Raw genomic sequence first — 27402 nt, forward strand, 5'->3', positions numbered from 1 at the left:
CTACAGGTGCCCGCCACCACGCCTGGCTAATTCTTTGTATTTTTTTTTTTTTAGTAGAGATGGAGTTTCACCGTGCTGGCCAGGATAGTCTTGATCTCCTGACCTCGTGGTCTGCCCGCCTTGGCCTCCCAAAGTGCTGGGATTACAGGCGTGAGCCATTGCGCCCAGCTAACTGTCCTATTTTTCTCATTGATTCTCTGTGTATTTGATCACCTTTATAGTTCTTACTTATTAATGTGTGATTTCTTTTTGTTGTTTTTGGTTTATTTATTTTTTGAGATGGAGTCTCACTCTGTCACCCAGCCTGGAGTTCAGTGGCATGATCTCTGCTCACTGCAACCTCCACCTCTCGGGTTCAAGCAGTTCTCCTACATCAGCCTCCTGAGTGGGCGGGATTCCAGGCGCATGCCACCACGTACGGCTAAGTTTTTTATTTTTAGTGCAGACAGGGTTTTGCCATGTTGGCCAGACAAGTATCAAACCCCTTACCTCATGATCCGCCCACCTTGACCTCCCAAAGTGCTGGGATTATAGGCATGCGCCACTGTTCCTGGTCAAAATGTGTGATTTCTATTCCTCATAATTTATGTTTTCCACAATCCTCGTCTTGACTTCTTCCTGGCACATTTATGCATTCTTTAAGCCTTAGTGCCTAATTGTTAACTACCTTCTTTTCTTATTATGCATTGTTAACATTACTGAGAGAAGACATTTGATTTATCTAATTTTTTTATTTTTTGAGACGGAATCTTGTCCTGTCACCCAGGCTGGAGTGCGGTGGTGCGATATCGGCTCACTGCAACCTCTGCCCCCTGGTTTCAAATGATTCTCCTGCCTCCGCCTCCTGAGTAGCTGGGATTGCAGGTGTGTGCCACCACCCCTGGCTAATTTTTGTATGTTTAGTAGAGCTGGGGTTTCACCATGTTGGTCAGGCTGGTCTCAAACTCCTGACCTCCTGATCCGCCCACTTCAGCCTCCTGAAGTCCTGGGATTACAGGTGTCAGCCACTGCACCTGGCCACCAGTTCTTTTTTTTTTTTAATTATAAGACTATGTCATAGGTTATTAGCATATCTATGAGTATCTGATTTTTTGTTAGTTGCTAATCTCTACTTCAGCTGAGTTGTGACTAGTGAGTGAAGGGCATCTGTTCTGCTGGGTCTGTGGCATATCAGAAACATTGTTGACATGTCTAGGATAATATGTAAATCTTATATGAATTCTAAGATATTGCTGTGCAACTTGCTTTTTAATATTTTTATATTATCTTTTTTCTTTCTTTTTTTTTTTTTGAGACAGAGTCTCGCTTTGTTGCCCAGGCTGGTGTGCAGTGATGCAATCTTGGCTTACCACAACCTCTGCCTCCTGAGTTCAAGCGGTTCTCCTGCCTCAGCCTCCTGAGTAGCTGGGACTACAGGCATGCGCCACCACGCCCAGCTAATTTTTGTATTTTTAGTAGAGAGACGGGGTTTCACTATGTTGGCCAGGCTGGTCTCGAACTTGTGATCCACCCTCCTCAGCCTCCCAAAGTGCTGGGAGTACAGGTGTGAGCCGCCGTTCCTGGCCCATTTTTTTCTTTAATGACTTTTTTTGGTTACTAACATATGCATGTTGAAACAGTTGAAATCATACAATACATAGATTTATAAAAGCATCATCTCTCTACTTTTTTTCCTGATGTAGTTATCATTTACAGCCTCATGGATATCCTTTCATATCATATGCTTTACTTACAACACAGACTTTGTCTTCATGGAAGTAGAATCCCTACAGATAGTACTTTGCCATATTTTTCTTTTCTTTCAAAAGTCTACCATGAAATAGCTGTAGAAATTTGTCGATATCTTACATGTTTACATTCCCCTATACATGTATACATACAAACATATTTACAAAACCCAGTGCTTTTTTGGGAGATGGGTCCGTTTGTTTTTATTCTTTTTAAAAAAAAATTTTCTTTTTATCTTGGTCGTCATTCCCTCTTGTTGTTAATCCCCTTTCCAATAAACATGGTAACCCATGTTAAAACTTGCTAGATATTCTTATATACATTTCTGTATGCTTATTATTATATAGAAATATTTGTGCATGTGTCTGAACATACACATTTATGTATGTAGTTTTTTACTCATTCCTTTTATTTAATTTATTTATTTATTTATTTATTTATTTATTGAGTCAGAGTCTTGCTCTGTTGCCCAGGTTGGAGTGCAATGGCACTATCTTGGCTCACTGAGACCTCTGCCTCCAGGGTTCAAGCGATTCTCCTGCCTCTGCCTCTGAGTAGCTGCGATTACAGGCGTGTGCCACCATACCTGGTTACTTTGTATATTTTTAGCAGAGATGGGATTTCACCATGTTGGCCAGGCTGGTCTTGAACTCCCGACCTCAGGTGATCTGCCCACCTTGACCTCCCAAAGTGCTGGGATTATCAGTGTGAGCCACCGCACCTAGTCTTACTCATTGCTTTTTAAACAATGCAATCATTATATACTTTTGTGCTGAGCAGATGAATTGTATCACTTAGCAGTACACCGTGAAAATTCCTTTAAGCCTGTTGGGATGGCTCTAATTGATTCCTTTTTTTGATTTATTTAATTCCTTTATCCTTCTCAATATTTTGTTATAAAAAATTTTAAATATACTCCCAAAATTGAAAGATTATCACAACAAACACTCAAATACTTTCCACATAGACTCAATAATTAACATTGTTTCATATTTTAATTTATCTTTGTATGTTTTATATATATAAATTTTTTTTGTTGTTGTTATTTGTTTGTTTTGTTTGTTTGTGTTTTTGAGCCGGAGTCTCACTCAGTGGCACGGTCACGGCTCCCTGCAACCTCTGCCTTCTGAGTTCAAGCAGTTCTCCTGCCTCAGCCTCCATAGTAGCTGGGATTACAGGCGAATGCCAACATGCCTAGCTAATTTTTTTGTATTTTAGTAGAGACAGGTTTCACCATGTTGGCCACATTGGTCTCAAACTCCTGACCTCAGATGATCTGCCCCCCTCAGCCTCCCAAAGTGTTGGGATTACAGGCGTGAGCCACTGCGCCTGGCCTGTATATATTGTTTTTGTTTTACCATTTGAAACCTAAATGTAGATATGCATTTTACTCCCAAATACTTCAGCATGCACCTCTAAGAATACAGACATTCTCCTTCATAACCACATTATCATTATCACACCAAGGAAAATTAATGATACCGTTAAAATATCGTGTCATACCCAATGCATATTGAGATTTCTCCAGTTGTTCCCAGAATGTCATTTATAGGTTTTTTTATATTGAAACATGACCCTGTTGAGGGTCACTCATTGCATTTGGTTGTTATGTCTCATAATCTAGAGCAGTTTGTTCACCTTTTCCCCACCTTTGTGCCCAACTTTTTGAAAAGTCTTGACCAGTTAACTTGTAGAATGTCCTTTCTCTCAGATTTGCCTGATCATTTTCTCTCCATGTTTCTTAACCTGTTCTTTATCCTTTGTTTTTTCTGTGAATTGAAAATTAGCTATAGAGGCTTTATTAGATTCAGGTTAAACATTTCTGGATAGAATATTTCATAGGTGAAATTAGGAACTTTACATATATCACACTGGAAACACACAATACCAGATTATTTCATTGTTAATTGCCACTAAGTTAGATAGTTTAAGTGATGATCTTCAAATATATCCATTGTAAAGGAACATTTTTCTGTTTATTATTAGTAAATATTCTTGGGACAATACTTTGGTTCCATGTGAATATCCTATTCCCAGCATAAAGCCTTTTACCTACTGGCTTTAGCGTTCAATAAAGACCTTTGCCTAAACCAGTTACATGGGGTTTTATGTTAAATTACATGGGTATTATGTTAAATTTTCTAATTTTATCATTTATTCTACATTTATTAGGTAGCATTGCATTATTCTGTAAGTAAGAACTTATTGCCCTCCCTTTTATTTCTTGATGTTGTTATGGGCTTATCATTTTTTTTTTCAATGTGTTATAACTAGTTAGCCATTATTCTTTTTGATGCTAAATTTCCCAAATTTGGCTAACCATTCAAGCTAGCTTCTCTGTACTTTTAATATGACTCTAGTCTTAAAAAATGACTGTATATTATTACTGTAATGTAGATGCAACATGCCTATTATTGCCCTACTGTGGACATTCACTTTGTTTCCAATATAATTGCCATACAAACAACACTAAAATAAATATTCGTTTATTTTCTTATATACCTGTTTATATATGTAGGTATATAAGAATACCTATATTCTTATATACTGTTACCAGATTGAAACACTGCTATGAAATTTCTGTATTTATTTTACATTATTGTAATAAAGTTCCCTGCTAGTGTATTTATTTCTTCTATCACTAGGAATAGTGCTAAAGTAGTGCCATTTGTTCTCCACCTTAGCCAACCACATTACACTGTCTTGACACTTTTACTTCTTTTAAAGCACTTATCATTATCTTGCATTATTTTTCTTTTCTAGTTATTAATTTACATGTTATATTCCAACATAGGAATCGCGCTCTTCGATAACAATACCTTATCTAGTACCTGGTATTTAGAAATTGCATATAATGGACATTTGGTAAATACTTGCTGAATTATTGATTGAATGAATGGATGGATGGCTGTCTTTTTTTTTTTTTTTGAGAAAGAGTTTAGCTCTTGTTGCCCAGGCTGGAGTGCAATGGCAATCTCGGCTCACTGCAACCTCTGCCTCCCGGGTTCAAGCGATTCTCCTGCCTCAGCTTCCGGAGTAACTGTGATTACAGGCATGCACCACCATGCTCAGATAATTTTGTATTTTTAGTAGAGATGGTATTTCTCCATGTTGGTCAGGCTGGTCTGGAACTCCCAACCTCAGGTGATCGGCCCACTTCGGCCTCCCAAAGTTTTGGGATTACAGGCATGACCCACCGCGCATGGCGTGGGCCTCAGTTGTAACTTTTTTCCTGTTAAATAAACTTTTTATTTTATTTTAAGATGGAGTCTTGCTATGTTACCCAGGGTGGAATATAGTGATGCAATCTCGGCTCACTGCAACCTCTGTCTCCCGGGTTCAAGAGATTCTCCTGCCTCAGCCTCCCAATTTGCCGGGACTACGGGCGCATACCACCATGCCTGGCTAATTTTTTGGATTTTTGGTGGAGACTGGGTTTCACCATGTTAGCCAGGATGGTCTCGATATCCTGACCTCGTGATCTGCCTGCATCGGCCTCCCAAAGTGCTGGCATTACAGGCATGAGCCGCTGCGCCCAGCCAACTTTTTATTTTTAATTAAAGAAAAAGTTTTCTCAACCTATAGAAAGGTCTATACCTTAGACTTCTTTTGATTATTTGAAAAACTATCTAGATTTGTCATTGTATCATAAGCCAAGTTTTGCCCCTTTTTTGAACATTTTTCCAAACAATAAGAATTATAAAATTTGAAAAATAAGTGTTTATAGGAAACATTACTGATTCTTTTTGAAAGCACTTTTGTTTCTGAAATAAAAAATGAACTTTCTATTTGACATTATGGACATAAAAATCCTCTTTTGGGTTTTACTAGCTGATAGATATTTGCATGTAAATCTGTCTTGAAGTTCTTGGGTTATCTTTTAGAGTATGAAAACATGAAAAAAATACTCTTGGGAACAATTATTAGGGAACATGATACCTTCTTTGCAGAGAGATCCAATTTACTTTTAGGTAGTAGAATGGATACTTTTTAAATCTAGGGATCTGAAATTACCTGGTTTAGTTAGATACATAGGAATTTTTCAAATTACATAATTCTACATGGTACAGTGTTTATTTCATCTATTTATGTTAATTTGGTATATTAAGCTTTTATATATTTATATTTAGAGATTCTAAAAATTGCATGATGTTTGATATTATTACTACTTTATTTTGCAGAATGTGCCCATTTACTTTTGGCTCACAATGCTCCAGTCAAGGTGAAAAATGCTCAGGGATGGAGCCCTCTGGCGGAAGCCATCAGCTATGGAGATAGACAGATGAGTAAGCAATATGAATTACTGTTGTTGATGTATCTTCTAAAAATATGAAGTCATGCATTTGAAATATTCTTCATTCAATTTAACTTGCCATGATATGAACATTTGCAACTATATATAAACTTACATACGAATTATTTATGACTTAGGAACTTGAACATTGAGTGGTACACAGAAAGAATTGAGGAATCACGTTTAAAATCATGAATTTTTTTCTTTTGCAGCATTCTACCTACCTGACTGATGTTCTCTGATTTTTTTTTTATTCATCCATAATACAGGACTTAAAACAATTAATAACCTGACTGTCCTTTTTGGCAACTGCTTAATTATTTAGGCCATTATTGGAACTAAAAATAGTGTTACAATAGTTACCTGCTTTAGTTGGTAGGTATAGATTTTGCTGGAAGCAAGGAATAAGACTGTCTCTATTTTGTTTTAGTCATTAAAAGAGTATTTCCAAAACATGTCCTATTCTTTTTGATAATATGCTGAATGTTCAGTTATTCCACTCTCCCTCCTCCTACCCATAATTTTTTTCAACTTCACATACAGATCTTATTTTTGTCAAGTATATCTCAGTAGTGGAAAATTTTACAAAAGTTAATCTGGATGAATGGGAATGTTATCTTGCTGATAATATTATCTTTATAGTTTTAGGCTGAAAATGATCAATTAAATCTAACTTTGTGGAAAGAAATAAAAAACATTGGCAGCTTTATTAAAGAAATGCACAATGTGGAACTCTCCTAGGATGTTACATAGATTCAGTCTTATTTTGATGCTATGTTTTGGGCTCTTCTGGGCACTTAAGATTTGGCAGGCTGGGCGCGGTGGCTCATGCCTGTAATCCCAGCACTTTTGGGAGGCCAAGGCGGGAGGATCACCTGAGGTCAGGAGTTCACTACCAACCTGGCCAACGTGGTGAAACCCCGTCTCCACTAAAAATACAAAAAAATAACTGGGCATGGTGGTAGGCGCCTGTAATCTCAGCTACTCAGGAGGCTGAGGCAGGAGAATTGCTTGAGCCCAGGAGGTGGAGGTTGCAGTCAGCGGAGATCGCGCCATTGCACTCCAGCTCAGGCGACAAGAGCAAGACTCTGTCTCAAAAAAAAAAAAAAAAAATTATTTAGCTGTATATTCTACCTCATATACATTTTTGTGGACTTCCTGAACTTTATAAACAACTTTTTTATTTTTTGAGACGGAGTCTTGCCTTGTCACCCAGGCTGCATGGAATACAATGGCACAATCTTGGCTCACTGCAGCCTCCACCTCCCACGTTCAAGGGGTTTTCCTGCCTCAGCCTCCCAAGTAGCTGGGATCACAGACGCTTGCCACCACGCTCGGCTGATTTTTGTATTTTTAGCAGAGACGGGGTTTCACCATGTTAGTCAGGCTGGTCTCAAACTCCTGACCTCGTGATCTGCCTGCCTCAGCCTCCCAAAGTGCTAGGATTACAGGCATGAGCCACTGTGCTCAGCCTATAAACAACTTTTAATGGTGAAGTTATATTTGGGTCTAAGATTTACTGAGATAAAATTGTAATATTTTAACAACTAAAATGAGTGTATTTTTTTTTATTTGTTATACATTGACAGTTGTCCTTTCTGGACATATATCAGGAGACTCTCATGAGAGCAAGAAACAATACTAATCCTAGAACTATTTCAAGGAAAGGATAAAAAATGTGCAAATCCAAAAGAAAGTGATAATAAGAGTTGCAACAACTGGTCTGAAGAAACTTCCTCTGATTTTTCTAACTAATTAACAGAGTGGAGAGGAAAGCAGGTTGGCTTCTGGGTTTCTGTCTAGTGTGACTTTTGTGACTTTCAATTATTCTTTTTTTTTTTTTTGAGATGGAGCTCCGCTCTTGTTGCCCACGCTGGAGTGCAATGGCGCGATCTAGGCTCACCAGCAAACTCCACCTCCCCGGTTCAGGCGATTCTCCTGCCCCAGTAGCTGGGATTATAGGCATGCATCACCACACCTGGCTAATTTTGTATTTTTAGTAGAAATGGGGTTTCTCCATGTTGGTCAGGCTGTTCTCAAACTCCTGACCTCAGGTGATCCACCAGCCTCGGCCTCCCAAAATGCTGGGATTACAGGTGTGAGCCACTGCACTTGGCTTCAAGGATTCTTTTATTCAGAATCAGTATTTACTGAGTCCTTACTATAAAACATGTGTGCATATTAAGATGTGGAGAATAAAAGACCTCGTCTCTTCTGTTTAAGAATTAGAATTCATAATTATTGGGAAGGCCAATAAACAAAATTATCATGGAAAATTAGTTAAAGGATATTTAACAATCAATTTAAAGGTAAAAGATTGAGACTCAGATAGTTGAGGTCTGTTCTTAAAGTGATTTTCTTAGGTAGAGTGATATCTTAGCCATTCTAAATAATACCCCATTGACTATTATTATGTAATTATATAGCCATAATTGCTCAGTGTTGATATTTTCATTATTTTCCATCACATGAAACAAATACTTAACTGCTAACTTAAAGGATAATTAATTGAATAACTCTTACGGTGCATATTTACAAATAGTAATATAAATGTATAATGGTGTTAAACATGTGTCTGTACTTATTTTTATTTATTTATTTTTTTTGAGACCGAGTTCCAGTGATTCTCATGCCTTAGCCTCCCGAGTAGCTGGGACTACAGGTGCCTGCCACCGCACCTGCCTAATTTTTGAATATTTAGTAGAGATGGGGTTTTACCATGTTGGCCAGGCTGGTGTCAAACTCCTGACCTCAGGTGATCCACTTGCCTTGGCCTCCCAAAGTGCTGGGATTACAGGCGTTAGCCACCACACCCGGCTATGTCTGTACTTCGAAATTATGTTATGCACTGTGATTAAGTTTTTGATTTTTTAGCTTGTGTTACATTAACATTTTCTGGGCTCAGAAAATTATGTTTTTTGAAAAATCAGAGATAATCTAATATTATTAATTATTGGCAAAAACTTTGTCACCTATTTGTCCATTTTTTCTGATTTCTGATAATTTTGCTAACATTCTTGTACCACAAAACAGACAATGCAAACTACTTGTCAGAAACTGTTTAGAATCATTTCACTAATTAATAATAAAATTTCAAGATTATATTGCTTTTGTGCCTTACAGTGGTTACCTGGTAAACAGTGATCAGCCCAGACCAGTGTGAGATAGAGATAGGATACAAGTAAAAAGCCTTTTTTTCCCCCACAATTTATCCCTCACCCATGGTCCCTAGCTTTCTCTGATCTAGACAGCTCTGGATTCTTTATGCACTCTGGGATCTAGTTGTGTTTTTTCTCTCCAGAAGTTGCTCACAGTTTGTGTGCAGATTTATGTCATGGTATACTTACGTTATGGTAGCTTTGGGAATTCTATCGGCCTTTGTCTTATTTTTGTGGTGCATCAAAGGTTAACGTGGTGTGAGAGACAGCAATTCGTATTGGTTTATAGTCTTACGTTGAACTAGAAGTATTCATTTAGCCTTCAATTTTATATTTCTTTTTGAGAGAAGGCTTTCCTCAACTTTTAGAGTAGCTTAAGTTCTTCTTGTTTTACATTTTCAAAGTGGTTTAGTCTTTTCCTTTGCAATATGTTGTATACTTCTTATTAATTTTTCAGTATGTGTTCCCTACTCTGTATATCTTGATAATATAAACTTTGTGAGACTTCAAGTCATGCATATGTTGTCTTATTCACCCCTTTATCTCTGGTACAATATTTGTTTAATGAATTAATGAAGAGATGAATAAAAACTGCAAAGAAAATTCGAGACTGTGTATCAAGAATCAAAATTTTTCTTAAAAGTGTTATATTAGATGCCAGTAATCCCAGCACTTTGGGAGGCCAAAGCAGGCAGATTGCTTGAGCCTGGGAAACATAGGGGGACCCCAACACTGCAAAAAGTACAAAAATTAGCTGGTGTGGTAATGTGTGCTTATAGTCCCAGCTACGTGGGAGCCTGAGGTAGGAGAATTGCTTAAACCTGGGAGGGGGAGGTAGCAGTGAGCTGAGATCACGCCACTGCACTCCAACCTGGGTGACAGAGTGAGACTCTGTCTAAAAAAAAAAAGAAAAAAGTGAAGAATTATAGTAGGACTTTTACTTATTACAACTCTCCTGAGTTTTCAAAACTTTATAATGTTTTTTCTTATAAGAAAATGATGACATTCATTGTAGAAAATTAGGAATTATAGGGGGAAAAAAAGAAAATAATATCACTCACAGATAACCACTGTTGGGTCAGGTGCAGTGGGGCATGCCTATAATCCCAGCACTTTGGGAGGCTGAGACAGGTAGGTCGCTTGAGCCCAGGAGTTCAAGACCAGCCTAAGCAACATGGCAAAAACCTGTCTCTACAAAAAATACAAAAATTAGCCAGGCATGTTGGTGTGCGTGTGTGGTCCCAGCTTCTTGGGAGCTGAGATGGGAGGATCCACTTGAGCCTGGGAGGCTGAGGCTGTCGTGAGTCGGCATTGTGCCACTGTACTCCAGCCTGGAGCCCGGGACAAAGTGAGACCCTGTCTCAAGAAAAAAAAAAAAAAAAAGACAACCACTGTTAATATTTTGTTATATTTTAGTTTCATCTTCTGGTCATATTATTCTCTACATAAAATTCTTTAAAACCTACTGTTCTGAGGACAAAGACCAAAATTGCTAGTTTTGTTTATGAGGTCCAGAATGATAGTACCACTTCTTTGTCTCCTTCCTCATCTTGTTCTTTCCATCTGGCTTTCTATGTGTCAGCTGGACTGGCTTTTTGGTTTCTCATAGTCCTAATACTTATATATCCCCCTCTTTTTGTCATAGCTCCTTAAGATTCTTCAGATCTCAACTCAAGTACAAGGAAGTTTTCTCTGCTCATATACTGTGTCATAACTCTGCCCATTCCCTTTAGGCAGAGTGTATGAGGCCAGGAGTTGTCTATTTGTGTTCTAAATACCTACTGGATATGTCAGAAACATAGTCAGGATGTGCCATTAATTATGATGTTGAGGAAATCATCCTACTTTAGGGAGAGAGACCAGTGAATATTCTGTGGCATTCTGAAGTATTTACAAAGTCCTGGGGGAAACTGATGAGTGGAAAAGTTATTCAGGTTTTTAGCAAGGTGTTTGGTTCTTAAAGCTGTCTCAAAGGATTTTAGGAGCTAAAAAGGTGGGTAAAGACATTCTACTCTGCCAGAGTGAAATGTGTATAAAGTGTGGAAATGTAAAAAACAAGGCATATGCTAGGGAACAGTATGTATTTGGCTTCTTCTTTGTTTTTTTTTTGAGATGGAGTTTCCCTCTTGTTGCTCAGGCTGGAGTGCAATGGTGCGATATTGGCTCTCTGCAGCCTCTGCCTCTCAGGTTCAGCGATTCTCCTACCCCAGCCTCCTGGGTAGCTGGGATTACAGGTACTTGCCACCATGCCCAGCTATTTTTTTTTTTGTATTTTTAGTAGAGACGGGGTTTCACTATGTTGGCCAGGCTGGTCTCAAACTCCTGACCTCAGGCAGTCCACCTGGCTCGGCCTTCCAAAGTGCTGAGATTACAGGCGTGACCCACCATGCCCCTGTATTTGGCTTCTTAATGACACATGGCAAAGATGGATGAAGGGGCAGAGACCAGTGTTGGGAAATGAAGTTGTAATGATAAAGGGACCACATTGATACCAGCTTTATGTGCTATTCAAGATTTTAATCTCAATTTCTGGTCTCTGCAAAAGCCCAGAAGACTTCAAAGCAGGGATTGATATTATTAGATAAGTGAAAAGACTTTCTAATTAATACAGTGGAGTCAGGGAGGCAAGAGATATTTAGAAAAAAACATTTTTGGAACAAATGAGGTAAGCTTGACTTAAAGACATAGAGAAGAAAGGGATAGATTAGAAAGTAATTAAAAGAAAGATTTAGCTGGGCATGGTGGCTCATGCTTGTAATCCCAGCACTTTGGGAGGCTGAGGCGGGCGGATCACGAGGTCAAGAGATCTAGACCATCCTGGCCAACATGGTGAAACCCCGTCTCTACTAAAAACACAAAAATCCGCTGGGCATGGTGGTGTGCGCCTGTAGTCCCAGCTACTCTGGAGGCTGAGGCAGGGGAATAGCTCGAACCCGAGAGGCAGAGATTGCAGTGAGCCAAGATCGTGCCGCTGCGTTCCAGCCTGGTGACAGAGCGAGACTCCGTCTGAAAAAAAAAAAAAAAAAGAAAAAAGAAAGATTTAACAGAATGGATTATCTCTTGGATATAGGTAATGATAGAATGATTCAGAGTAACTCTAAGTTCTCTATTATGGATTGATGGTGATTTCATTAATTAATTGATATGTAGACTATAGGAGCAAGAGCAATATGATCTTTAATTTGTGTTAGATTTGTTGGGTTTGAATCAACTGTAGCACATCAGGTAGAATTGTCCAAGTGGGAAGCAGGACATAGATTGGAGCTTAGAAGGAAGAGGAGTGGAAAAGATGCAGATTTAAGTAATACTTGGAGCAGCAGGGCATAGTTCCAAAAGTTTTACGTCAAACTGTAAACTTCAGTCGGAGAAGGAGAAATGAGAAAGTGAAATTATTTGCGGTTTATGGACTTTTGCATTTGAGTCTTTGTATGAATTCTCTTATCACCTAAATCCTCTAAAGCTAATTTTATCTTCATTATTAATCAGTACTAGTAAAATTCTTACAATATGGGAATACAAATACTGCAATACTGCTGCCTAAAAAGGATACTGGTAATTTTGTGTAATTGCTTTCTGAATGTTTGTGCATCCATAAGAAGATTGAGTTTCTGGTGTTTTTCAATATGAAGTCTTATATAGAAAAGGGAATCTCTTTGCATACGTTATTATACTATGCTTATATACAGTGGTTGCCATTACCTTTTTAATGATGTTTGGTCGTTATTTATTGAATGCCTTCAGTCAGTTACAATTATATTTAGTTAATAAAATCAGGCTGATAAAAAAATATATAGCCTCTGCTTTTTATTGAAAGACGCTTTCCATCCAGGAATTGAATTCTTTTCATTCTCTGCATTCAACCAAGGTCCATTTCGATCTGAAGGCAAGGTAGATTGAATAAAATTTATTAAGGTACTTGAGCTTATAGTGGAAAACAATGACCATTAAAAAGAATTTTACTACATTTGGGTAATGTGACTTTGACATTAAAGTTAAATATAAAACGAACAGGAAGGTTTGCTAGATTCATACGAACTTGAATCTGTAAATGGTTATCTAAGTCATTGATTCTCAGACTTCTTGGATTTCACAGACCAGAAAAAAATTTTTTACTGGTGATTTATATAGGGAATCTAACTTTTTCATTTTAGACTATCAGAACTTTATAAAAAAGATAACTACTGTCTTTTGTGATCCACATTTTATTTTTAAAAAAGATATTTGAAACCAAAAGTAGGAAGAATAGTTCTTTTAAAAATTTATTAAGAAAAAACTCATTCTAGTACACATTTTTTCTCATTTTCTGCATATCATTGGAAACTCAAACAGTTGGGCACAGAAATGTAGGTTCGTATTTGGGAACTACTGATTTAGGTCACCGAGCTAATAAATGGTAGAACTGAAACTAGGTCCTATGTTTCCTGATTTCTGTGTCTCAGTTTTTATTATTTTGAGACATCTTTAGTAATTTAAACATTGTTCTTTGATTTTTGGCTTTTTAAAATATATTGGGATTTAGTTAGACCTGTAGTTAAAAATAAGAAGAACTCCTACTATTTTTACATCCTTCCCTAGATTTTTCCTAATTTTGGGCCTATGTGGACAAAAAAAAAATCTGGTCCAAGCTTTCACTACCTTCTTTTTTTATTCGCCTTCTTCTTCTGTGTTCCACGTGGGACTTGAAGTGGTTTATAAGAACGCATACTGTGAAATAGTAAAAATAATTTACTGATTTTAAAAAGCCCTCAGAACGCATATGTATATGTATGTATATGTATGTATATGAAAAATTAGAATCAGGAGGAAATTAGCGTGTATTGATGTATATATTTCCCCCAGTGCACATTTTTCCGTGTTCTTATTTTTTCTATGTTTATTTCATTCAAGTCTAATACTTTTTCTTATTTTGATAAATGTTAAGGATTAATTGAATGATTTTTGCCAGTGAATTTTAGACCTTCATTCTAACAGATAAAAATTGTGTTTAGTTAATTGCAGGCACAGTGTCTTGCTCTGTCACCCAGGTTGGAGTGCAGTGGTCATAGCTTACTGCAGCCTCAAACTCTTGGGCGCAACCAGTCCTCTTGCTTCAGCCTCCCAAGTAGCTAGGACCACAGGTACACACCATCAAGCCCTAGCTAATTTTTTTTTTTTTTTTTTAATAGAGATGGGGTCTCACTATGTCTCCCAGGCCGGTCTCGAACCCCTGGGCTCAAGTGATCCTCTCACCTTAACCTCCTGAGTAGCTGGGACTACAGGTGCAGGCCACTGTGCCCTTACTTCTATTCTTACTTGACAAAGGAGGGAATAAAAAAAGGAAGTTTAGAGAAATTCAGTAATAACTTGTCTCAAGTTTACACACAACCACTAAATGGTGAAGTGGGGGTTTGAACTTTAGCAATGTGCTTAAATCTCAGTCTCTTAGTAATTGAAAATATACTGTGGAGGACTTTAGGTTTTCTTAGATTCAGAAGTTCTTTTTCCAGATACAATAAGATTCAGTTTTGTGTTTTTTATACTGTGCTGGTAGTATGTGAAGGTATATCCGCCAGTGAAAAAAGAACAGATACACCTGGTAACAATTGTAGGTAATTATACATTTTTAGAAAAGTGGCTTCCAGTGGGATTTTTGAGATCTGTTGTTTTTGAGATCTTTCTTGAGGTCAGTGTTCTATTAGGATATTACATCATTTGAATGAGTTTGGTTATCTTGGCACAGTTAGGTAAATCTTTACTGATAATTAAAAACTAGTAAAAGCTAGTGTGAATATGGTGTAGGTTGATGTTGAAATATCTCTTCTCATTATTCTTTGGGGATCATACCAGTTTTATTAAACTTACTTACTAACTTATTCTATCTGTATAGGTCCCATGTTCTCTGACTTCTGTGTCTCAGCTTCTTTTACTGTTCCAAGAGACTTTCAGTAATTTAAACATTGCTCTTTGATTTTTGGCCTTTCAAAATGTATTGTGGTTGTAGATACACACACACATACACATACATACACACACACATGCATGTGCGCATATGTGTACATGTATTATCTATCTATATGTGTAATAAGCCAGTGGTGTTTTTATTGCATGATGAAATTTAAATTAGTTATTTTTAAAATTTAAACTTTAGTTACAGCTCTTTTGAGGAAGCTTAAGCAGCAATCCAGGGAAAGTGTTGAAGAAAAACGACCTCGATTATTAAAAGCCCTGAAAGAGGTAAGCTATATTTCTTTGTTTATTTTGCACCTTGGGAGTAATTATAAGTGTAGTTTTAAGCATTTTTTTCTTAATACAATTGAAATTCTCACTTATTAAGGGCCAAAATATGGTAAAAAATTATGCCTAAATTACGTAATAATTATAGTGTATAAATGTGATCTTCTACACCTCACTTTGAACTAGGAAGATAAAGATTTATTACTTTCAATAAATTAGATAAGAGGTCTAAAGAAAACAAAAGGAGGTGAGTCATAGTTAATGGCAATAATTTTCCTTTGTCTTTGAATTAGAACATTCTCTAGAGCTAAAGCCATTGCTACTAGAAGTGGCAGGTTATTTTATTTTTATTTATTTATTTATTTTGAGACAGCACCTCACTCTGTCGCCAGCTAATTTTTTGTATTTTTAGTAGAGATGGGGTTTTGCCATGTTGCCCAGGCTGGTCTCAAACTCCTGAGCTCAAGCAATCCACCTGCCTCAGCCTCCTAGAGTGCTAGGATTATAGGCGTGAGCCACCGTGCCCAGCCTGTATATTCTTTATATAACAAAAACTCTTTTTATCTGTCCTACGTCCTTGTGGTAAGAACTGGGTATGCTGGCACAAAAAAGAGAGTGGTTTGTTTTCTGTTGTTACTCTCTTCCTCTGTATTTCTGCTGCCTCAAAGAACTGTGGGAGAAAGATTAGACCTGTCATGATGTTATGGTGATAGCTTGTCTCTGTTAGTCGTGCTTTTTTTTTTTTTTCTTTTTTTAAAGATCTGAAGAAATAAAGAAAAAGCCAGAAAATAGTTTTACTCATGTTGCAATGATTTCTACTATTAACAGTCACTTTTATCACTTTTTGAAAAAGAAAGACTAACTTGTTGATATTGCTATATTTCTAATGCTCTGCTTATATTTAGAATATATACTCTTCACAGTTACAATCTTTGATGTCTAACTTCTGATTTGCAAAATAAAAATTTGTTTTTGGCTGGGCATGGTGACTCATGCCTGTAAACCCAGCACTTTGGGAGGCTGAGGTGGGTGGATCACCTGAGGTCAGGAGTTTGAGCCTAGCGTGACCAAAAAGGTGAAACCCTGTCTCTACTAAAAATTAAAAAAAAAAATTAGCCAGGTGTGGTGGCAGGTGCCTGTAGTCCCAGCTACTTGGGAGACTGGTACAGGAGAATTGCTTGAACCCAGGAGGCAGAGGTTGCAGTGAGCCAAGATCATGCCACTGTACTCCAACCTGGGCGATGGAGTGAGACTGTGTCTCAAAATAAACAAAAAATTCTTTTCATAGATATTATATGATGGTATGTTTCAGATTTTATAAACTTGTATTATCCCTTTACAGAAAAATATTTTCTATTACAATGGGCCATTTTTTAAATGCCATTATGAGGCTATACAAATAATCATTTTGGTAGTAATTTTTAATAACACTTCTAAAGTTATCTATTTAAAAAATAATATTTATCGTTATTGTTATTTTGTTTATACTGGGAAGTGTAATATGTGTTGATAGAAATTTAAATGCTTACCAGTTTCAGATATGTTACTATGTAATTAAAATATTCTTATAAAATATACAGATGCATATTTTCCTTTGTAATTAAGTATAGTAATGCATGTATTATAATGTTTTAAGGAATAGCCATATTTTTTCTATCAAATTCCAAACATTAAAGTTAATATTTTATCATTTTCTATTTCTGACTAGAGACCTTTGATGATAAAAGATTTTTTAAAGCATAAGAGCTGTTAACTAAGGTGCATTTAGTAATTATTCATATTTCATTTTTCAGCTAGGTGACTTTTATCTAGAACTTCACTGGGATTTTCAAAGCTGGGGTAAGAGTGTGCTATGTTTTACTATAAAATATGTACTCATGCAGAAATGCAAGTATGAAAATACCTATCATATAGAAATGTTAAGATAACAAATTTAATACTTGCTGTGAGGAAAAGTATTTTTCGTGACATTGACTGTAATCGTTATAAAGCCCTATAATGTTTAATTATCTAAATTCATTAGTAACTTTAATAAATCTTTTTTTTTTTTTTTTTTTTTTTTTGAGACAAGTTCTTACTATTGCCCAGGCTGGAGTGCAGTAGTACGATCATAGCTTACTACAGCCTCGAATTCCTGGGCTCAAGCAATCCTCCCCGCTCAGCCTCCTGAGTAGCTAGGACTGCAGGCACATGCCATCACACCTGGCTAATTATTTCTATTTTTTGTAGAGATGGAATCTCACTTTGTTTCCCAGGCTGGTCCAGAACACCTGGGCTCAAGCAATCCTCCTACCTCGGCCTCTCAAAGTGCTGGGATTACAGAAGTGAGCCACCACATCTGGCTAATAGTTTATATTTTTAAGGTTGAAGATGGTACTTTTAGTTTTAAAAATTTTGTTTTACAAACAGCATTTAAAATTTAATAATAGAATGCAAGGAGTTTTCAGAAAAGAAAATAACTATGGGATTATAGGACTACTGAATTTAAGGATGTTTGAAATCTAGTACTTAGATCTCTGAATGTGGAGAATTTAGTTAACATCTTTTGTTTATGTATATTTTGTTGTCTTTCAGTTATTTTGCCTCTTGCATACTTTATAGCCACTTTCTTTACATACCATTTGGTTGAACAGTGATTCCAATGACTTATGAAAGACCCTAATTTTGCCCCAGATTTTTTTGCAGTCATTTATTGACTTACCTTAACAAGATTTTTCTCCTCTTCATAAAACTTTCATATCCAAATATGAAGTTTGATTCTAGTGACCTTTATTTCACTAACTGAACAACTAAATTTTGTTGGTTTTAAAGATTTAAAAAAATGTAATCTGTAAAAAGGTTTGGACATAATGAGCTTATGTGCATTTTTGTTAAAGCATCTAAATTAATTTTTGGTTTTTTGGAGACAGAGTCTCACTCACTCTGTCGCCCAGGCACATATGCATATTATACCAAATGAGGAACTTTGGGCTAATAATTCAAAGTCAGTAGAATAGGAATTTTGAACTAGCAAATCTGTTTCTTTTCAGTTCTACATTCTGTGCCTCTATGATTTTCTCTATACATTTAAAAACAAATTCTAGACTGTGAAATGGAAATTACTTACAGTACTTAGCCCCATCCAGTGCTGCTACTGCCCTTCCCAATTTGTAGTGGGATTTCCAGAGCAAGGCTCTGTCTCAAAAAAAAAAAAAAAAAAAAAAAAAAAAAAGAAAAGTAATAGAAATTTCACAGTTTTAGGCCTGGTCTATGTTAGGTGAATAAATGCAACTTAATTTAAAACATTACATTCTGGCATTTGTTAACCTAGAGGAAGTTAAGATATTCTCACAATACACTTGGGTTTGCAAATTCAGCTTCAACTCATCAGTAAGAAAAATATGATATTCTCACAATACACTTGGGTTTGCAAATTCAGCTTCAACTCATCAGTAAGAAAATATATGGTTATACAATATACCATATAGCAGTAAAATGCCTAGGAAGTTACCAGATTTAAACTTTAATTAACAATTATGCTTGTTATTTCATCTAATTCCCTTATATCTTCTGATTTCTTCTGAAAAAATAAATGCAGCTAAAAATCTGAAGTCCATTAACACTTATTTCTCTCTACTGTATGAAAAAATAGTAGTATTCTACTGTCTTGAGAAAGAATCTGGCCTCTTTTCAACAAGTAATAATTTTCTACAAATTATAGTTTTGATAAACTGCCTTCTTTATTTGGAACTTTTAGATACAAATCAGACTACAGCTTATGTAAATTTTAAGCATTGATTTTATAACATATGTATACATTTCTAAAAATTATATTATGCTTTTTAGTTAGTTTTTACTAATACAAATTATAATTTAATACTAAAATTATCCTCAGAATTTACAAAGATTTTAATCTATTTTTAATATTCACTGTTAAAGTTTTGAACATTATAGAAAATTAATCAGGTATTTTTAAGTTTCCCTGTTACTACTTCCCAGAGGTTAACATTGTTAACATTTCGTATGACTACTTTCAAATGCTTTTCAGTGCTTACTGAAGTGTTTGTGTATATATCTATGCATACACAACCCCTCAGAATTAGGTTTTTTTTTCGCCCATAGCATCATACTATTATATTGTTATGCAAGTTGACATATTTATTTATTTATTTATTTATTTATTTATTGAGAGGGAGTCTCACTCTATCACCGAGGCTGGAGTGCAGTCATGTGATCTCAGCTCACCGCAAACTCCACCTCCCGGCTTCAAGTGATCCTACCACCTCAGCTTCCTGAGTAGCTGGGACTACATGCGTGCGCCTTATATTTTTAGTAGAGACAGGGTTTCACCGTGTTGGCCAGGCTGGAACTCCTGACTCTGATGATCCGCCTTCCTCAGCCTCCCAAAGTGCTGGAATTACAGGCGTGAGCTACTACACCCAGCTGTCATTTTTATTCAACCAATTATAGGCATCTTACCATATTTCATGTGGTAATACTTCACTAATTTTAACAGCTGCATAATACTTTGTGGCATGGATGATTAAGATTTTTCTAGTGTGTTTAATCCTTGTATAAAGAATTTTAATTCTATATTTAATCAGTTTTTTCTCACATTTTTATAACTCTAGCTCATTAGGCTAGTTTGACTCTGTTAAAGATTATGCAGTCTTGTTACTCTGTTACTTTTATGCCTTATATATCATTCGGGGGTCCTGGTGTCCTAGAACACATCGAAAAACAGGTTTATAGTAGCCTTGTGTGGTAAAGGAGCTCCAAGTTAGATTGGTCTAAAACCTGAATACTATCTTTTTTACCCGATTTTTTTCCCATCTGTAGAGACCCCAGTCCTGCTTTGTGATCCTAAACTGGATTGTTTCTTGAGTATTTTGGCTCTTTAACTGATTCCCTTAGTAATCATTAGTGGTTTAAATTCTAAAATAGTCAATGTATATTGCTGAACAAAATGTTATAAAATAGTTTAAAAGTGATATTTTAATTATACTAAAAGATATAAATACATGCAATCACTTCTAAAATCGTGTATATATCATAAACAACACATTATAAATGTTGCATAATTGAGTTCCTGAAGTAACCATGAGACAGTTGTCCAAAGTATTTCTTCTCTGAGAACTTGACTTTGATGCAAAAACTCAGCACATCTGTTTCATTCCTAATAAAGGATTTTACTGATTTAAAGTCACAACTATTAGTACGTGATGATTAGATGTCATATATATAATTCTAAAACGAAACCCGTTGGCTTCTAGATAGCCTAGGTCTTTTATTAGATTTTATGATCAAGCTTTAAGAGTTTTGGCATATTTCTTTCCCTTGTCAAAACACATAATAATTTTTAAAACGGCAAGCGAAAAATAAGGGGAAGCCAAGAAATACTGAAATCAGGGTGAGTTTACTTTTGAGATAGTAGAGCACACTTTTTTTTAATGCTGTTACTTATATTCAGACTTCGGAGAAAATAGCCACAGACTTAGTAACAAGTTTGAAGGTAACTGAAATATTCCAGCCTGGGTTTTTAGGTATATAAAAGCTTTGAATTGGAATCAAAAGTACCGGCCCCTAAGTATTTGACATGGCAAATCACATATTTTATATGTTTTCTGAGCTTGATTCTTCATTTTTAAAATGAGGGTAATACTAACTATCCCACTGTTGCAAACTTTCTTTTGATGTATATGAAATAAAATCATTTTTTTGAAGAAAGCCTTTTGTATACTGTAATACTTTGTATACTATAAAGTATACTATAAAGCCCTTTATACACTATAAAATGTCAAATGATTTATAATATGATCACTACTTTAAATTTTGCATTATGCAGATAGCACATTTTAACTAAAAAACTAATTTTCTATTTTTATTTGTTATCTACAGAATCAATCCATCCTGTATTTGCGACTGTTAATTGTATATTACACATACACTTATGTACACATGTGCCTGTGATATGGTCTTAATTTCAAGAATTTGAACTTCACATTTTTTTCATTTCTTTATACATGGTAGTTTATTATAGCCTATTATATAGCTTTATTTATCCATAGAATAACTCCTATCTCCCCAAAATAGCAGATAATAAATAATAAAAAACTATCAGAATACAGCTTGTGGCTTGTATATGAGCTATAGATAGCAACATAGGAATGTAGAAGTCTATAGATAAATACAGATTTTGAAACTCAGGTACCTTGAGTCTAAATAACCAAGGCATATATTTGGGATTCAAACTCAAATTTAACTGTCTCACTTCAAAGATGCCTCTTTCTATTATACACATTACTTTCCTGCAATTTTTCCAAATTTTATTTAAAAAATTAGATAAGGTTCAGGTCTATCTGGTTACCCATTCAGGAGGGTTTAGTTACCACAGGGTATTGTTTACTCATCTGTAATATGCAGTCTGTACCTGAGTGGCATCATATTGACTCTGCTACCCTTGTTTGTGGGTGGGATGGGAGTGTAGTAAACTATACAGAAATTACAAGTAACTAGTAGATATTTGAAGTTGCTCAAAATTGTTTTTTATATTTTATTTATTTTTAAATGGAAAAATATTATTTGAAAGGAAATTATTATAATTTGATAATAAAATGTCACATTACCCTTTTAATTTAAAAGTTTGTAAATATTTCAAAATTTAGATAGTTATTTTTTTACCTTTTGTTTTTAAAAATACAGTGCCTTTACTTTCCCGAATTCTGCCTTCCGATGCATGTAAAATATACAAACAAGGTATCAATATCAGGTAAGGTGATTTGATTTTTTTCTCAGTAAAAGAAAGTTGAGATTTAGAGGAAGGTTTTTTTCCCTGTAATCATAACTTACATGTGTTTTATGATGTTAAAATTCTGTAACAGATTCACAATATTTTATCTCATTTGAGACATATAGATAAAAAATCAAAGACATAGAAACTTTATTTTTTATTACTTAGAGAACAAACTCAAAGTGGAAGACATAAAATCTTGACTAAAGCAAAGATACTATTCTTATGTAACTACAGACTATCTAGAAGGCAAACAGTGAGAATCTTGATATAATATTAAGATTTACAGTGGTTACCTTCCTGATCCTGGATTTATTAAGGAATAAGGAACATATAAGGGAGACCCAATTCTTTTTTTTTTTTTTTGAGACGGAGTCTCGCTCTGTCGCCCGCGCTGGAGTGCAGTGGCCAGATCTCAGCTCACTGCAAGCTCCGCCTCCCGGGTTCACGCCATTCTCCTGTCTCAGCCTCTCGAGTAGCTGGGACTACAGGCGCCCGCCACCTCGCCCGGCTAGTTTTTTGTATTTTTTAGTAGAGACGGGGTTTCACCGTGTTAGCCAGGATGGTCTCGATCTCCTGACCTCGTGATCCGCCCATCTCGGCCTCCCAAAGTGCTGGGATTACAGGCTTGAGCCACCGCGCCCGGCCGGAAGACCCAATTCTTGACTTTTTCTCCATCTGTTTCATATATTTCCTTCCCCTGTTTACTCATCCGTACATCTGTTCTTCCATTCATTCATTCATCTATCCATTCCAGTGAATACTTTGAGGCTAATTTTAATTTCCTTCTATTCTATTCCTTTTATAACTAAGATTAATGTTTGGATCTGATGGAAAATACATCTGTTTAACTTACGTGAGAATTTTACTTTTATCATTCTTTATTTTGCTTTATAATAATATAGCCATATTTATAAATTATCTATTTGTAAACTATATATAATGCTAGTGAATATGCCAACTTCTATATATATATGTGCATATATTGGTATATTTATAAATAGTATATGTGTATATATAAAATTTTGTGTATGTGTGTGTCTGTATATCTCCAGAATATTAATTTGAATGTTTAAGGGTCTAGAACTAGAAATAACTTGAAGGATTATCTCATATTAAGTCCTCATTTAGAGATGAGAAAGCTCAGAGAAGTTAAGTGATTTTTTTACAAGAGCATTTTACAAATTAATGGCTGAACCAGGACTTCTGATTTCTTGTTCGTTGTTCTTGTCACCATGACACAAAGCAGAAGTTTTTAAAAATCAGCTATTTCTGAGAAATTTATTGTTTAGTATTTTGAATTAGTGAAGCAATAACTTTTACTTGGAAGTAAATTCTAGGATATTATCCTTAAGCAATAGAATTTGGTTAAGGTAGATGTTTCTGGTTTTTTTTTTTTTTTTTTTTTTTCTTTTTTTAAATAATAAAGATGGGGTCTCACTATATTGCCCAGGCTGGTCTTGAACATACAGACTCAAGTGATTCTTCCACCTTGGCTTCCCAAAGTGCTGGGATTACAGTGTGAGCCATCACACCTATCCTGTTTTCTAAAAACCTCTTCAGGTGTTTCTAATTATAAAAGTGCTCATGTACCTTAAATGCATTGTCATTACAGAAAACTTGGAAAATACAGAAAAATAGAAGAAAAATTAAGTAGAAAAGGATTTTAGATGTGGATTTAATTCAGCAGCCTTTTGTTAGCAATTATTATGGTTTCATTAATTTAGATATTTTTAATATAGGTGCTTGCCAAAGATGGTAGGCAATTTTGGAGGATACTATTATCTTCCATGTGATACTTTAAAAAGTTAGTTTTAGGCCAGGTGTGGTGGCTTATGCCTGTAATCCCAGCACTTTGGGAGGTTGAGACAGGTAGATCACTTGAGTCCTGGAGTTCAAGACCAGCCTGGGCAACATGGCAAAACCCTATCTTTACAAAAAAGTATTAAAAATTAGCTGGGCAAGGTGACACGTGCCTATACTCCCAGCTACCTGGGAGACTGAGGTGGGAGAACCACCTGACCCCAGCAAGTTGAGGCTGCAGTGAGCCATAATCATGACACTGTACTTTAGCCTGGGCAACAGAGTAAGACCTTGTCTCAAAAAAAATAAAGTTTTTATTCTGTTTGAGTCCTAGGTTTAGGCAAAAAGGAGTCTCTTTGAAAAAAATTGCTTCACATTTATATATGACTTTTTAAAGTAAATGTTTTGGTACACATTATATAATAACTATAGGTAATAAAACCAAAAAGGTTAAAACACAACCTGGGCAATATTATGAAATCTTGTCTGTACAAAAAATACAAAAAATTAGCTAGGCATGGTGGCACGCACTTGTAGTCCCAGCTACTCAGGAGGCTGAGGTGGGAGGATCACCTGAGCCCAGGAGGTTGAGGCTACAGTGAACCGAGATTCTGCCACTGTATTCCAACCTGGGTGATAGAGTGAGACCCTGTCACACACACACAAAAGTTAAAACAAGGAACATGAGGGTAAAAGCCTGGGGGAGAAAAATTGTGAGAGAGGTTGTAGGTTAAGGGGAAGTTACTATAGCTTAGCAACTCAGACATGGGGCTTACTAGTAACTGAGGATGAAGGACAAATGTGATAGGTTCTAAAGCTCTCATCAAACAAGGCTTACCAGATTAATGGAGAGGATAGCTTTTAGGATGTATGACAAAAGGTTTTTTGCCTAGGTGATAAGAATCTAAAGAAAAAAATCTGTTAACATTAAATAAAAACTTGCTATTTTAAATGTCATAAGACAATTTTTAACACTATTTTAATAAAGCTAAATTTTAAAATATATTCAAAGAGAAATCTTTAAGTTTACTTTTATCTCATGGCAGCCATGTAATCATTTGAAATGTCTTCTCTGGTATCAAAGAGAGACTAATACTTCAAAAGTGTGAGCAACATTATTCTTGAGAGTACTGACAAAGATTTTGACCAAAAATATAAATAATTAAGAGGTAATCTATAATCACTGATTGAAAGTATATTTGCACACTTTTCAGGATTTTCTTGTCTGAAGTGAAGGCTTTAGTTCCTTTTTTCAGTGTTATTTGGCATTTTTTCAGGCTTTCTTCTTATAATACTTTCCATTCAAATATTTGCATTTGTATAAAGAACTTCTTCTTCATGGCTAATTACATGGGAAAAATTAAAAATATTTAGGTTCATAGGCTTAACGCCAAGGACTAGTGAGTACTTTAAAATGCCATCGTGATAATTAACATTATTTATTGAGTCATATGTGATGCAGCTTACCAGGTCATCTAATATGTCAGGGATATACAGAAAATGTATTACCCATTTTATTGCAAATTGTAGAAACATGGATGAAATAAAAATAGGCTGTATTAATTTATATAACTGGGAAGTTTCTATGACTAATTTTACATATCGTTAGATCTAAAATCTCAAAGGTCACCATTCAGTCTGTCTTTGTCTTTCTTTATCTGTCTTTCTGTGCATCTCTTTACTCACCTTTTCATCCCCACTCCTGGCAAGCCACCACCACTTTCACCTATGATGGGCAAGCAGGGAATGGAGGCAGAAGACTGTTGTAGCCCATTTCTTCTTTTATGTAGAGCATAACATTCCCTGATAGCTGAAGCTTGGAGCCCAAATAGTGCACTTACATATAGAATGATCTGGTCCTTTTTGGTATTATGAGGAGCCCACATCTTACAGAGATAGGGGAAGAGTCCTTTTTAATACTATTTTCTTTTAAGACACATGCTCAAGCAGTGATAGGTGCTATTTAATAGTATAGCTGAATTCTAGCTTCTGGAAGTGGACTAAAAACTAGATTTCAGCTATAAAGCAACAGATAAGGTCTCCCCACCCCAGCCCCCTGTGAGTTGATGCGTTACTTTTTTAGGGCTTCTTGATACATAAGGCAACCATACTTCCCTCTTTGCTCTGGCTCACCGCTGTTTTCCTGGCAGAATTATCAATAGTGTCACTTTCATTCTTAGTTGTTATTAATTTTGATGATAAATTCTATGTAACCTTAGTTATTATTTTCATGCATGTGAGGCATGTTTTATTTCTGTTTTTCCTGTCTAGAGAAACCAAGAATACCAACTCATTTTGCCTTGTCTGTGATGAGAACTGAAAAACATACAGAGTAATGAATTATTACAGTTGCATTAGAAATTCAGTAGCCAGGGTGGATCTTCACGGAGGCTTAAAGGAGCTTCCTGGGGATGTGACCAGCATCTCTTGACAGCGGGGCCAACCAGCTTCTTGGGTTTAGCAGCCATTAGCTAGGGTGATCCTGATCTGGTGATTTATAGAGCCATGTGCAAGATTGAAGCACTTCAATGTATTATAAGCTTTCTATTTTCAGTATTTTTCCTAATTTCAGCAAGTAGTGCTTTGTAGAATGTTGTTTGAGACCAGCACATTAGGCTAGACCACGACAGGTCCAGGTTACCAAAGAGCACAGTAAACACACAGATGTGTGAATCCATGAGTATTGGATACAGAATGATCTGTAAGGTTTCCAGGGTGTAGAGATGTTGGCTGGGAAAGAGAATACTTCCAAATCTGAGAAGTCAAATAGAATGGCCAAGAATTTAAATGGTTTATCAAATTGAAGGATAAACAAAGTTTTGTATCAGATGGTTAGGCATTAGTATTTTGGTTTTTATTGGAATATTTTAAATTTAGTTTTTATGTATAAATTTGACTTTGCAATATGGTATTAGCATCTCGGTTTGAGTTTAGAAGGAACAAAGCTTATTTAATTATTAGTGAAGTTTTATCAAAATTATATTTGTCAGAGTTTCTCATCTACCCATGTTTCACAGGCTTGACACAACTCTCATAGACTTTACTGACATGAAGTGCCAACGAGGGGATCTAAGCTTCATTTTCAATGGGGATGCGGCACCCTCTGAATCTTTTGTAGTATTAGACAATGAACAAAAAGTTTATCAGCGAATACATCATGAGGTAAGCATGTTGTCTTATCAATATTCCTTTAAATTGTTAAAAAAAAAAAATCTAGGTTTTTAGCCAAGCCTCAGTATAATTTGCTTAAAAGCTTAAGGTATAATTGAGATAGTTTGCTCCTAAAGCTATAGTTTCCTGACCACTAGCTTTCTTTTCTTCTTTTTTCTTTCTTTTTTTTTTGAGACTGGAGTCTCTCTCTGTCACCCAGGCTGGAATGCAGTGGCATGATCTAGGCTCACTGCAACCTCTGCCTCCTGGGTTCAAGCAATTCTCCT

At 35.8% G+C, this 27402-nt stretch overlaps 1 protein-coding gene across 2 annotated transcripts in view; it reads left to right on the forward strand.

The window, feature by feature from the left end:
• ANKRD13C (ankyrin repeat domain 13C) overlaps positions 1-27402 on the forward strand; it is a 92353-nt gene that overhangs the window by 25887 nt on the left and 39064 nt on the right. For both annotated transcript variants that reach the window (XM_023209580.2, XM_023209570.3), the window contains exons 3-7: positions 5910-6014; positions 15308-15393; positions 17187-17232; positions 22075-22141; positions 26983-27127. In XM_023209580.2, coding sequence (XP_023065348.1) covers positions 5910-6014; positions 15308-15393; positions 17187-17232; positions 22075-22141; positions 26983-27127 — 449 coding nt within the window. The remainder of the gene's footprint in view (positions 1-5909; positions 6015-15307; positions 15394-17186; positions 17233-22074; positions 22142-26982; positions 27128-27402) is intronic.

This window comes from Piliocolobus tephrosceles, chromosome 1 (genome assembly GCF_002776525.5).
Source record: "Piliocolobus tephrosceles isolate RC106 chromosome 1, ASM277652v3, whole genome shotgun sequence".
NCBI lineage: Eukaryota > Metazoa > Chordata > Mammalia > Primates > Cercopithecidae > Piliocolobus > Piliocolobus tephrosceles.